Source organism: Galleria mellonella, unplaced genomic scaffold, assembly GCF_026898425.1.
Source record: "Galleria mellonella isolate WM207_F2 unplaced genomic scaffold, CSIRO_AGI_GalMel_v1 utg172, whole genome shotgun sequence".
Classification (NCBI taxonomy): Eukaryota; Metazoa; Arthropoda; class Insecta; order Lepidoptera; family Pyralidae; genus Galleria; species Galleria mellonella.
Window position 1 is genome coordinate 1,321,476 of NW_026442015.1, and position 15,064 is coordinate 1,336,539.

A 15,064-nucleotide genomic window follows, 5' to 3' on the forward strand; every position below is an offset into this window, starting at 1 on the left:
AAATAACTATCAGGGGGTGATTAGTGATCGATACTGATGCCAAAAATGCAATCAGTAAATTTTTTGTCTGTCTGTCTGTCTATCTATATGTTCGTTATAGAAACAAAAACTACTCGACGGATTTTAACGAAACTTGGTACAATTATTCTTCATACTCCTGGGTAGGTTATAGTATACTTTTCATCACGCTACGATTAATAGGAGCAGAGCAGTGAAGGGAAATGTTGGGAAAACGGGAGAATTTACTCCATTTTTAAGCTTCCGTCGCGTATGCAGCCTTAATGACCACTTTTTAAAATGTAAAATTGTCCACCCGTGCGACGCCGGGAGGGGCCGCTAGTTTCTTAATTAACGTCTTTATCTTTATGACGAAACTGCAAAATTCAAGGAACGGTTTCATAGATATATTTGTTTTTTTTTTTATTTTGTTATTAGTTGTTTCCTGCGACTTTGTCCACGTATCAGTGTATAAAGCTCCTATGTGTTAAGTTAAAATATAAACTATCAATATACTAAATTTCATTTAAATTTGTTCAATTGTTTAAACATATCTCAATATCCAAACGTTATTACAAACTCACATTTACTTTTATAATAACTATGGACCTTTAAAAATGCGCGTATGTACTTTTAGATATGTCTGCCTATAGCTTAAACTTTGTGTGGGACAGACGTTACTTAGATTCCAAAACTTTGAATATATACAGAGATATTAGGCGTATTTGAATGATGTTAGATGACTTCTTATTTCTTACACTGCGCTATTTTGGCGACGTTATAATTAAATAGGTAATAAATTAATAAGATTAAATCTAAAATAATGGTTCCTTATGAATCGTACCATTACGCAATCCTAAAACGGAACAAATGTGAGAAGTTCTTGAATATTATAAATATAATCGCTTAATCTTGTAATTCCTTTGACTTTTGGGAGTTCCCCGATGCTCGTGCTGTAGGTAGGTATTAAAAATATATCTCAATTATACCTTGTCTAAACGGGCCTTATCGTGTCTCTCAGACAATTAATCGATGTTCATTGTTCTACAACCGAAAAGAAGGATCGTATCGTCGACTTACCCATACGGCGGGGTGGCTTATGTTATTAGTAATAACTCCAGTCTTCACTGTTGATAATAAGTATATCTCCTCGATATAGGTTTTTTTTAATGGATGATAATGGAATGGTAACCCCGCCTGCGCTAACGGTATACGCTGGCGGGGCAACAGTGAGGGATGATAGGTGAGGATAAAAGGGCAAGTCAGTTAGCCCACTGTGATGAATATACCTGGAATTCAGCACGATGGTTTCCAAGGGGAATCACGTGGAGGGCAACCTGACAGGGTATATCCCTAGCAATGGGACTGATAGGACGCATTACTAAAAATCTCTTCCCCCCATCGATATAGGTCGACCTCCATATAGTTCTCCTTGAAACCATCTTGATTAATTACTGGTGAACATAGGCATATATTAACCTCCACGTGGTTCCCCCTGAAAACCATCGTGAACAATTTTTGTTGAATTCGTCACGATGGGCTAACTGACCTGCTTTATCTTCACCTATCATCCTTCACTGGTGTTCCGCAGGTGTATACTGATAGCGCGTGTGGGGCTACCATTCCATTGTCATCCATTAAAAAAAAACCGCCTGCCGTGCGTGGTAACTAATGGCAAAACCCCCCAAGAGGGAGGCTCATGTTCAGCAATGGACAATTAAAAGCTGATATGATGATGATAAAGATAATGATGATGATAGACGTAAAATAGAGACGACCGCTTCTCCTATGCCCACTCCAAAATCGTTTGCTAACCCCAGGACCCAAGTAAAGAGAGAAACTTAAATATGCCAGTGCTGGTGAATCTATCGTCTCTCACTGGTATAAATTCTTTATTTTCATCCAATAAAAAGCTACATCTCATTTCATGAATTTACTTTTAGGCTATGTGCGTACACGGCGCAAATTGTAGGCGCGGCAGCGGTGGTAACAGGGGGCCCCAGGACATTGAACTCGATTTGATACATGTCCGCTTGGCACGACAACGATATGTACCATCACCACGCCAGACGAATATTTAACTATATCATATTTTACACATGTAAAATTATTCCCCAATAATTATGCGAGACTTAGACATGTAGGTTTGTTTCTTGATTTGTTACGTCTTATTGTCTTAACTGTTCGTCTAATCGTCATTAAATTAATATTATTCGAATTAAAGACTATCTTCTATTTCTCGATATTCTTCTATATCTTCTAAATTTCCCTATTGTTGGCATACTGCCAACAATAGGGCAATTTATTAACCTTTCATAATCTACGATTAAAATTGAAGTAAAAGAGACTACAATTACTTAGTTAGAAAAAAAAAATGTTTTATAACTGTATTAATATAAGCTTAGAATTTTATTCTTATCGCTAGATTTTATAGACAGCGAAAATTATATTACAATAATATTGTATATTAGTTGGAGTGTACGTAGGTATTAAAAATTAAATTCTGTTACCACCTTTGTAAAACAATTTATGAAAATTCCTATTTATTATAAAGAAATTATACATTAATGTTGTCTTATAATTTTAATCATTCTAAAAATAATACTGTTACTGATTCTTTGTATTTCATTACTTTTAAAAAACAGGAAAGATACGAAAAAAATTAGTAGTAGCTTGCCTAAGCTTCTACTCATTTTACTACTACTAAAGAGCCTTCTTTAGATTTCAAATATGGTATAAAATTAAAAAAAAAATTGTGATGCGGAAGTGACAAGTAATAATGTATTTAATTTTTACAGGCCTCTACATTTAGCTGTTCAGAACGGCGACGTAGATTTAGTAAGAAGACAATGCTTAGCCCTTAAGATGAGGCAGGAATCCGTTGACGTTACAGCTGAAAATATGGTACGTAATTTGTTTTAATGAGTTTTTATAGTTAAGCCAGACATTTGTTGAGTTGCTAGTCTTCATTACTAACAATTCTTTTCACCCTTCTATCCGTCACGTTGGATGAGGTCTAAAAATGCTTAATTATACTTCGCGCTTCATATAATTGTGATAAAACTTCACTTGGGTAAGTTCGTGTAATAACTAATTTTCATTAAAACCTCGGTAATCCTACTCTCTCCTTTTAGTATTTTCCTGTGTTCTCTCTTCATTTTCTTTCGTCATTCTCTTATGTTGTATGAGTGGTATTAAATATATATATATATATATATACATACAATAAAGTGTAAAATAAATAAATAAATTTAAAACGTTGTTGAAATATGGCTCCAGACGCTAATAATATAACAGTTATGATAGGGGTGTGCTAACACCGACCAATGCTTGTCATTGCGCTTGGTGTTCGCTTCAGGTTATCAATCTAGTGTGAACGTTTACATATATAATACTCGTATAATATCATATTAATCACTTTTAATGAGCTAAATATGTAAACTATTAATATTTTAATATCGTCATTCATTCGTATATATCGTACTGTGGTACTAAAATCGTTACAGTGGGATTCGGAAGAGTTAACCTTCCTCCTACTTCTTCTAGTCGCCATATTCTATTAGGAGCTCCCAAACGCTATCTTCACAGAAGCCTGAAATACTCATTCATTAGTTCATTATTGTGTTTTGTTACGAATGAAATGTATAGTAGTAAGTTTTATAGTTTTCTAGAATTCTCGCGTAACTTTGTGAGATTATTTTCGTTCCATGGGAATTTGTAATCGCACTTTTTATTTCTGGTGTGCGAGGTATGATAAATCACATTAATCACACAAATGTAGTGTGTAGTGGGTTGTATTATGACCGAGAAAATTATCCACATTTTGTCTGTTAAATTCGACTTTTCAACTGATTTCAGAAAGAAGCAGATTCTGAATTCCGTCGTATTTTGTAACTGTCAGTTGTAAACCAATTTGAAAAATTATTTTTCTATCTGAAAGAAAGAAATAATTTATTATTAGAAAAATTTACTTACAGATTGGGCCCATAGAAATTTTTAATAAAATAACAATCGGTTCAATAAAGTTTTATAAATCAAAATTACAAATTTTGCCAAAATTGAAGTCGGCCTGATAATAAGTATGGAGGTCTCATTGCAAGTAGAAAAAGGAGTTTAAAAAGATTCGGGAATTCGTAAGAAAAAGGACACATTTATTGCGAAAATTTAATTGTAATTGTAATTGAATATGAAAGAAGGACAGTATGTTGGATATATCGGATAGTTTGCTTTTTTTTTTGGAACACAATTATTTATTTTCGGAGATAATTTTCTCCTTATTACTTATTTCGTATTGGAAATTTCTGCTTTTTTCGTATTATAGTCATTCCCAATATTTCGGAATCGAAACTAAGGTTACTTTCGATATAGGATAATTTTATTGGTAGTTCTTATAATTATCTTTTTTGCGCCTATCAGTTCTGATAAAAACATATCAATCAATGGATTATACTTGAGAATCATATATAAGTACCTAGTTTCCCAAATATTTACAATTGTAATTAAAATCTATCATTTTTTCGTTTGAATGACTGACGTTGGGCATCCTACATCAAACATGTACTTTCGTTCCGTATTTCTCATTTTTTTTTTTACATTTAATCTATTTAAACACAATTGTATTTTTAGTATTTTTAATTTAAATATTCATAAAAAATATTTTTTTTTTATAATCAAAAAGGTTGGTTCACCTTTGAGGGCTTACTTCCTACATTATTTTGTTATGATCGTATATACATTGTGTGTGTTTAGCTATAGACAGATACTCATTTGTAGCATTGCTATTTTAGTAATCAATTGTGTATAAGTACATTCTTAAATATGTACCTTAGCTATATTGAAGGCGTTGTGCCTATTTCGGCTGCACAGATTCTATGTGTGGAATTTCACAGGTCTTTTTCGGGCATTAATTTCTTTGTTATCATATTATCACAATTACTTACTACACTCACACATTAAACTCTTAATTCTTAATAAAGATAACATAATTATTTATATAAATATACATTCAGATAAAGTATATTACGGAGCATCGCACGATAAGATGTTACATATACATATTAGATTCAAAACATTTGAAATTAGAAATCGTGTGTCTACTAGTAGATTTTGCATCGTAATGAGCAGAAGAATAGCGGCTTTAGTCGTCTTAAAATATTATGGGATCAACGTGGAAGTAAACGCAATCAATTGCAGAAGAAATCATCAAAATCGATTGAGAATTCGACGTAATCGCGTCCACAGATAAAAAATGTAAACGAATGGAAAAGTTTTTCCTTTTGAAATTCTAATATGTGCCATTTGCTTAAATACGTAATATATTGTTTATTGTAACATAAATGCGTCACAATCACGACTGACATTTGACAACACAATATACGCAGTATTTTATTTGTGCAGTGCATGTAAACAAAGCGAATAGTGCATTTATCAATCACCCAATGTGCGTGTGTTTGTATAATTTATCTTTTAACAATTTGTACTACAATAACTAATAGCAATAGTATGACATTAATTTTATTATTGACGTAAGTAAATACTTTTAATGTGCTAAAATAATCATGTAATTCAGCTTAAAAATTGTAAAAATCTTATTTTATGAAAAATTTATTTCTGAACTTGATTAAAATCGCTCATCATATGTAAGCAATGTGAAAATTATGATATCTATTGCATTTTCTTATTGCAAAGCACGAGCGATTGAGGTGCCTTGATTGGCACACTATATACATATATTCTTTATTGCCAATGATATAAAATTTTTAAGCGAGGAGGTTCTCAATTTATATATATACACACACGTGTGTGTGTTACGCGATTACGTTCTCTACGATTTAGATTTACGAATACATGTTGTCCCATATTAATTTTGTAGCAGCAGCTATTTTTTTTTGTCTGATAATGGAATAGTACCCCGCCTGCGCTATCAGTATACGCTGTCAAGGCACCAGTGAGGGATGATAGGTGACGATGAAAGCAGGTCAGTTAGCCCATCGTGACGCATTCCATTAGAATTAACCATGATGGTTTCCAGGGGGAACCACGTGAAGGTCGACCTGATAGGGTGTATTGCTAGCAACGGCTCAGTTAGACCCCATTACTAACAATTCCTTCCCTCCAAGCAGCAGCTATATGTATATTAATGATGTATGAAAAAAAAAAATCCATTGCATTGTATTTCTGAGGTCTAGATCCCAACTCCTCAGGTATAACATATCAAATGCAGACATCTCTTGTTTTTTTTTCTTACAATATAACCACTTTGTGCGTAATATGGACTAAAAAAATAATTTTACCTGACTGAAGGCGGTCCGGCCGCTAGTACGTATTTATAGAAGGTCGTATGACGTTCATACATATGGTGATATAATGCGGAATGAAGCGTTACTCCTTAGATTATATAGATAGTCTCCATACAAATGCTTCGAGAAAAGTGGGTCAACTTTTTCATACAATTTTGCGTGATAAATAGTTATGAGTGATTCCTTTAGAACTTCTATATTTATTTTGTCTTATAAATTCTTCACTTTTAATGCGCAAAAACTCATTTTATTTATTAAATAATTAAATATGGATACGCCAAGATACATTGTATGCGTAAGAGTATAGAACGTTAATAAAAAACGAGTCAGCTAATTTGACAATTAGCTGACAAAAAGTTGACGCGTTTTTGAGGCTTGATGTTGTATGGCGTAAATTTACTGGGTACAGAGGAATAACACCTGAGTCCTCAGGACTGGCAACGCATGGGAGGTATCATGGGCGAAACAGTATACTCTGTTATGTCCATGCTACTGCTCATGTCTATAGGCGACAGTTACCACTTTCCATCAGGTGGACCGTCAGCTTGTTTGCCATTCTAAGTTGTATAAAAAAAAATCTAATATAATCTAAACTCTTTACGCAGATTTTATGAGCGAATTTTTTTGGTAGTGATAGTAAACTAAATCGTAAGCTGATGTTAGAAGTCATATTTGTCATTTCCATCCAATTTATTTACCACTTTATAATACTAATGTTATCTTAATATAAACATGCACACCGCTTGGCGTACACAGCTCAATATTCTAATGCAAATGTGTTGCAATAAATGATGCTGCTACAGTTGTACATAAGCTAGTAATAAATGGTATTGGCATTAGATTCTTATCTGACAGCGCAGCAGTACTAAAAGCACTACCAAACAACAAGACAAACAACAAATTAATAATTGAATGCCACCGATCACTGGATAAGAGGGCACAGTGGATCTTATGGTAACGATACCGCAGACGAACTAGCTAGAAGAGGTTCAGGAACGAGGGTGATAGGCCCGTATCAACTTCTTTCTCTTCCGTTCTCACAATTTCGAATATGGATTCGTCATCGATCTGCTGACATACAAAACCAAAGCCCTCTATGTTGAGACTGTTTCGACGCCGAAGAAACGATTACTCACGTAATCCTGGAATGTGAAGCTATGGCCGATCAACGTTTAGAAATCCTCTGAACGCCTGGGTCGCTCCGTGAGGCCTGTGAAGATCCTAGGAAGCTTCTGTGCTTGTGGACGGAGCTGGGTTGGCTGTACTAGCCACGACTCATACGCACAACGGCCCAAATAAGAGGCTAAGCGCGGAAGAGTCCAATTTACATACTTACAAGTGATCGGCTCCGACTTTGCACGGGTAGATAAATAGAAAGATAAATTAGTATTTTATATTAGCTTTAATAGGCAAATATTTAATATTTTGAATCATATTGTAATTTTCGTAGGGATCGTTACTTTTTTTTTATAATATGTTAGCCTATGTTACTCGTTAAATAATTTAGGTTAAATCGTTATTGAATTTATTAATTACAAACGAACAAAAAAAATCGAATCTTTTCTCTTTAAAATATAGACTTATCTGATAGAATTATCTGCATATTGGTCTAGTGCTAGTATTCGTACGAAAAAAGCCACTTATTTAAGGGAGCTAAATAGATAAAGAAGAACAGTGTGGACAATAACTTCCATAACTCGTCATATTTCCATCTAACTAATCGTACCTATACCTAATCAATGTTGGTAAAATAGCTCCATTATGATACAATGATACATCGGATTCAAGTTTGTTCCGTGTTAAATTATCTGTACTTTTAAAAATTTGTGTTATCAATCAGTCAGATTTTAAAGAGACAATAACTTCAATGACGCCTAGAGTTAATATAATTATATATTTACTTAGTATAGATAGGTTCCAAAAAACGGGTGCTCATAGGTGGCGGTAATCACCATCAGTTTAATTGCATGCTTGTTTGCTCCCGTGTTATAAAAAAAATTTAGTTCGTCATGTTGCTTACGTCAGATCGCCATTCTTATAGTGGTGATTTCATTATAATGACGATATACCATTGCAAGGTTAATAAGGTAGGTAGCTGTTAATAGAATGAATCTAGGTTATTGCCATTTCATTCACAACAACCCTAGCAGTGATGATGATAAATATAAACATTGCTGGCCAGGCTTGAAATAGAATTTTATATTAGTTCTTATTTTTTAAGAGTGATGTATTATACTGTATTCCTCCCAATACCATTCGTGTTATAGGTATAGGTACTAGAGTTTGCAATCTTGAAGTCCTTTGTTTTTTGAAAATTTGCGATAAGTTTACAGTTACAGCGGGATCCCGCTCGAATTGTACAAGTCTCACTTTGTACAAAAGTCATCTGCTTGGGTATCTCTGTCCATTCGAATGCTGCTGTTGCCACCTTTGTGGTATAAAAAAAAAATATTTAATTTCATTGCTCTATGTGGGATAAATTACATGGTACAGGCATAACACCTTAGTCCTCAAGATTAGCAACGCATGAAGGGTATCATAGGGTACACAGTATATTCTGTTATGTTCATAGTATTGTTCATGTCTAAAGGCGACGGTTACCATTTTCCATGAGGAAAGGTTTTCCGTTAGCTTGTTTTGCCATACTAAGTTGCATAAAAAAAAAGATAAATGTTGTTAACTTTTTAAACATTGTGTCGTCATGGAATTCCCGAATAAAGTCATCATCTATGATGTCTTTATTTTTTCTAGTCTCTCGTCTCTATCTACAGACAGATAGTAGTATTGATTGTAGATAAACGTTATTCTAAATATATTTATTTCCATATTTTTAATGAAATATTCCAGAAAGTATGTATCGTAATTGCTTTCAGTAATAAGGCCGCCTTGTTATACTTATACTATAAAGTTATATGCATATGTACGTAATGTTGGTGCAAATAAAGCATTTTATTTTTTCAATATGAACTGGAATTCCCGTTTAAATTTCTAGATAAAAAAAATTACACACCCATCGAATAAACCTACGATTGTTTACGAGTATAAGTACAGATTAAATTTCAAGGAAATTGAGATTAGACGAGGAAAGACCATTTGGGTTATGAATATATTAATCATTCAAAATTCTGTTCTCAAAAAATGTTATTTTAATCGTGACACAATTATTTGCGTTATGAATAATTCAAAATTCTGTTCTCAAAAATTTTTATTTTAATTGTTATAATTATTTATGAATTATATGACATTTATTACTCGTTAACCATTGTTTTTAGGGTTCCATACCAAAATGTACAAAGGAAATCTTTATGGTGCGACTTCTTCGGTCAGTTCGTACGCCTATCACAGCGCTATATCCCAGCAGCTACTAATGCTATCGATTTGAAATTTGATATCACTATGTTATTGGTCCATTATCAGAAAAACCAAGATTTTTTCTTAGTTTTTCTTAACACAACTTAGTTTTGAGGTCTAATTTCTAAGCACAATTATGGCACAAATCCAATCCAATTATATCCAGAAGTAATAATTGTTAAGTGTTTATTTTATACAAGAAATTGAATTATGGTAATTTTATTTCATGTTTACGAGTATGTACACGACCCTCGGCGTGCAAGTGTAACTCGCACCTGACCGCTTTATATATTTGACAGATAGAAAGAAAAAGACACCAAAATGGTCTTGGCCTTCGCAAGTTATACATTTATCAACAAATTTAATTTTATTTTTATTTACATATATAGATAAATAACAATAGCAGTATAATGCTACCAATAATTGTTATCATTAAACATAGATTAGGGGTAGTACCTTTAATAAATAATCTTCGCTGATATCAATCACCCTGCTGTGACACATATCTAGATTGATTTTATATTTTACAAATCCCTGTAATATCTGATTTTTTTCCAGGTAGATTTTGATGCAATCGATGGGGATATTGTTGGTTTTATACTTCTTAATTTTTGTCACTATACAATAGATGCAATTTTTTCTCAAAGCAGATTATTCTTGTATTACGCATGAAGATGATGACATCTTCATGCTCTTTTAAATGTTAAATTTTTATCGCTTAATTTTTTTTTAATTATGAAATAGCAAATAAGCAGACAAGATGCAAACCATTGTAACTTCTATATAAATATGGATAACATCCTGGGCTAAATAATTGATGATAAATAGAGTAGTAACATTATCTTCGCTGTGGATATACTCTAGCAGGGCATCAATGAAGGATGATAGGTGAGGATTATCATGGTCTCTAAAGAGTATTTCTACTGAGAGAATGACATGTCGAGTCGAAAGAACATCTAGAGGACAAACTTTTTAAGTTATAAAGAATGAACTATGTCCTTTTTGCATGTTACTGGAATATATTTTTTAAAGTCCGTCACATTTATATTTTCATATATTTACATAGTTTGGTGAACAAGAAAGTTGTGAATATAATAGTTACAATATTATTATTATTATTATTTAACTCTTTATTGCACCATAAATAAAAATATACAATGACAAGTGAATAATTCAAATGAAATACAGTAACATAAATACAGATTGAAATATACACATAAAGGTACAAAAGGCGGTCTTATCACTAGGGCAATCTCTTACAGACAACCTTTAGTTAAGGGAGAACAGATAGAAAAGGGCAGGTGGCGCAAGAGTGAATCAACAATTTTCGTGCACAAAATACAAAAACATGTAATGCACAAAAATATCAAATACATATAATTTATTAAACTACTTACTATAACAATATATATACATACATACATACACATACACATACACATACATACATACATATATATATACATACATATACACATATAACATACATACAAAATACATAAACATACACATATAAATACATACATAGCACACACAAGGAAATATGACAAATCTAGTCCAAAAATTACAAAGGAGTGGAAAAGAGTAACTACAGTGAAAGAAAATGTGATTTGACTTGTCCTTTAAACGAAGCCAACATATTTTATTTATATGAACAAGCCATTATATTTTGCAATTATTGCAATGATGAAACACTGTTTTGCGGGAAAATATGAATCACTTAAAAATGAATATTGAAGAATGTGAATCAGAGATAATGGGGTTGACGTTGATTCTCAGGTGCAATTCTCTTATATTAATAGTAAAATTAAAAACTGTAATTAATAAAAATAAATTTGTGTTAGATTTATAATACTTTGCTAAACTATCTACAGTTTGTTTCAATAAAACGTAATGAAAATTGTAACAAACGAATAATTGACTCGGTCATATGACAGTTAAATGTATAATTTAAAGATTATTACATATTTAGACTTGTTACTTATTTCTTTTCTTGTTTCTCTTATTTTTTAGTTTTTTCTTGTTTGATAATATCTACAAAAATTTGTTACCTTTTTATTAGTTTTATTGAAATAGTTTATATTTAAAATATAAATTTTAGAGATAGGATTTTTAAATGGATATATTTTAAAATGAAATGGTAACCCCGACTGCGTAATAGATTTATACGGTCACTTACGTTATTGTGGCGAATTCATAAGGCAATAACTACGATGGTTTCAGCTGTTTTCATATTGTTAGCGATGGATGTTATGGATGGAGATACCCGTTACTGTTAATAATTTTCTTCCTAGATATAGACTAAGGTATTAAGACATTTTAGAATCGACTCCTGTAGTATTACTACGTTATCTAAACTTAGTTTGTCTTATTGTTCATACAATAAAACAGATTTTTTAGTTAAACGGTTCGGAAAATTCTTATCTGATTATAAATTTTTAATTTCTTGTGCCTCTTTCATATTAAGAATTTAAGTAGAAATAAAGAACCTTCCATAGTTTGACGATTTTATAAATAAGGAGGAATACATACAGTCATTCTCAGAAATGTGTGGCGAATATCCGTCGTATATAAAATTGTTCATTCAATTCTTATGAATCACGTATCGACTTGTAAAATATCTATCAGACTTTATTTGTATGGCTGATGTATACATATATAGAAAAAAAAGTATGGTATAATATAATATTTTGGGAACTATTTAATTATGTCTCTGTATTTATGATTTTTGTAAGATTTTCTCGTCGTAGTTTTTTTGTACATATTTTTAAATTAAATTATCTATTTTTTTCTATTCTACAGAAACAAATATAAAGAAACAATAGGTTCTGAGTTCATAAAAATACACCAAAGAAAAACTTTGTATAAAAATGTTTTTCTTCGAAGGGTAGGGTAAAACCATGAAATTACAGAGTGCGGATTAGTCCTCGGAAATTCCAACGCATTGGGTAAAATGGGGAGCTGGTATTCTATGATGTCATATTTATAGACTACACTTATCACTTTCCATCAGAAAGGCCATCAGACTGTTTTTAATTATTTACGCTATGAGTAAATAAATCTTTATTTTACTTAGTTTTTTGTTAAAGTCAACTGATTTCTTTACAGACTGCTCTACAACTGTCGCTGTACCGGCCATTTCCAGAATGCACAGCTATGCTGCTCCGCTTTGGGGCCGATCCTCTCGTTGCCGATTCCGAGGATCGAACCTGCATCCATCTCGCCGCTGAAGAGAAATCTGATCACTTGAGAGCGATTATCAATTATTGTCAATCAAATCCTATGTAAGTTTTTTCATATGTTATATGAGGGTAGTTAATAAACAAGCTAACTGCCGATTGAAGGAAAATAATGATATTGGTATATGGATGTAAGCAATATCATTAAATTACATAACACAATGTACTACCCAACGTCCACGGCGTGATGGACTCTGTTCTCGCGATTGAGACCACAGTCCTGTGATACATTACATTGATACTCATAAGGATTGAGGTGTCGTACGTTACACGTCCTTTTTTTATCTCTAACTGTTATCACATATATTGACCCAACCAACGCATTGTCTTTTACGGCAGAAACACAAAGTATTACTTCATACAAGTCATGTAATTTTTTTCATAGTTGGGAATGGAAAACAGGTTATTTATCCATATGCTGAAAAGTGGTAACCATCGCGTAACATGATCACCGTCAAAATCATCATAGAAAATACAAAAATACTCATAATAACTCACGAATATTACTGTTCTTAGATCGCTAAAAAAGGTGATTAAATGTTTTAATTTTTGAATTTGAATAAAGAAAATTATATTCTTCTGAAGACTTATTTTCCGTGAAAATTATCGATAGTTGCAAGTCTCTTACTAGTTCTATACCGCGGATACGTAAAACGGAACGGCAATCGTCTTGTCTCTTTCCCGCAATATGAGATTCGCAACAGCAAAACGAGACGACACATTGTTCGCGGTACGTTTGATTGATTATTGGTGCATTGTGACTGCGTTTGTAGTGTTTATTACAGCCAGCCAGTGATAAAATTTGAAACCTTGTTCGCGACATTATTTGTATATATGTAATCGTAATTTATAGTTGTTAAGTCCCTAGTTTTAATCGTTTTTGTATACTGTTATTTTATATAGATTTTACATAGATTTAAGATACCTATAGTGTAAGTCAAATAAAGCATTCATTACGTGTCGTTATTATTACCTGCGAATAGAAATAGAAATTGTAAAAACAAATAAGAAATTGTAAATTGTGATAAATAAATAGACGCTATAGGGTACCGATCTGAAGAGACACGCGTCTCGTTCACTCTCGCCCCGTCCCGCTCGCACAGATTCGCTAACGCAAGTTAGAAATGTTATCGTGCGAGCGGGCGGGTATAAAGATAGGCCGCCTCCCGTCGAGCGGCATTCGCTTCCGAGCAGCGACGCACTACACTCGAGAAGAAATAGGACAAGAAGGAAAAATACTCTCTTCAGACGGTACCGGAGGCTTCAGAATAGTAATCGCTGTGTTTCACTCCAGCCTGAACCAACGCCCCCACAGTCCACGCTCACCGAACGGCAGTCCACACCGTTCAAACCTATAGGTTTATAAATAGTTATGGTCTTTCGTGACTATTATATTTATTATGTAAATAAAAGCAATAAAATAAATAGAGTTAAGAATTTAGGGATTATTGTACTTGTGCTTACTATTTTCACTGTCATATTCTACCTAGCCTTCACTAATCCAAAATTCACTAATGAAAACATAGCAGTTTTGTAGCAGAAATAAACCGTTCCTGTCGTCTTTTTCAATAGAATTAAATAAAAATGTTAATAGTTTATTAATTAATTATTTGGCTCGACTATGAGGCAGTCTGCAGATATACAATATAGAAAGAAGAAACTAAAAATCAACGATTTAATTGTATGTTTCGATTTGTTACTAAATTCGTTTAGTGTTTCTGTGATTATTCAAATAAACCTTGGCTACTTTTTCCTTTAGTTCTAATGAAACTGACAATAGAAGTAAGTTCGCAGTGTGGTCCCGGCATATAATGGGTCACCATTTCTTTTCCCGTGATTGCCATAAGACCAAACTTAATGGATCTTAATGATCCAGGTATGGGCACTAACGTCCCTCTTAAAACATCACCAAGGCCTTAATTAACTACATAAATTTCTATTATTGTATATACTTCGGTACTCGTTGTTTATTTTTATATAATATAAACAAAATTTTAGTATATTTTTTTGAAATGACTGTTTGTACCAAAATAAAATAATAAAAAAAGTGCAGTTGTCAACCTGCCTGCCCGGCAAAACTATCCTTATGAGGAAGACCTATGTTCAGCAGTGGACAGTTAATGGCAAGTAAGCCGGATTCACATTCTCCTTCCTATATACACAGGCCTTTATAGTCAA

General features: G+C 32.7%; 1 protein-coding gene across 1 annotated transcript in view; it reads left to right on the top strand.

Annotated features, from left to right (window-relative positions):
• The window catches only part of LOC113514235 (uncharacterized), a 31,140-nt gene that overhangs the window by 6,054 nt on the left and 10,022 nt on the right, over window positions 1-15,064 (top strand). The window contains exons 2-3 of the mRNA XM_026898261.3: window positions 2,796-2,901; window positions 12,756-12,931. Of these exons, the coding sequence (XP_026754062.2) occupies window positions 2,796-2,901; window positions 12,756-12,931 (282 nt within the window). The remainder of the gene's footprint in view (window positions 1-2,795; window positions 2,902-12,755; window positions 12,932-15,064) is intronic.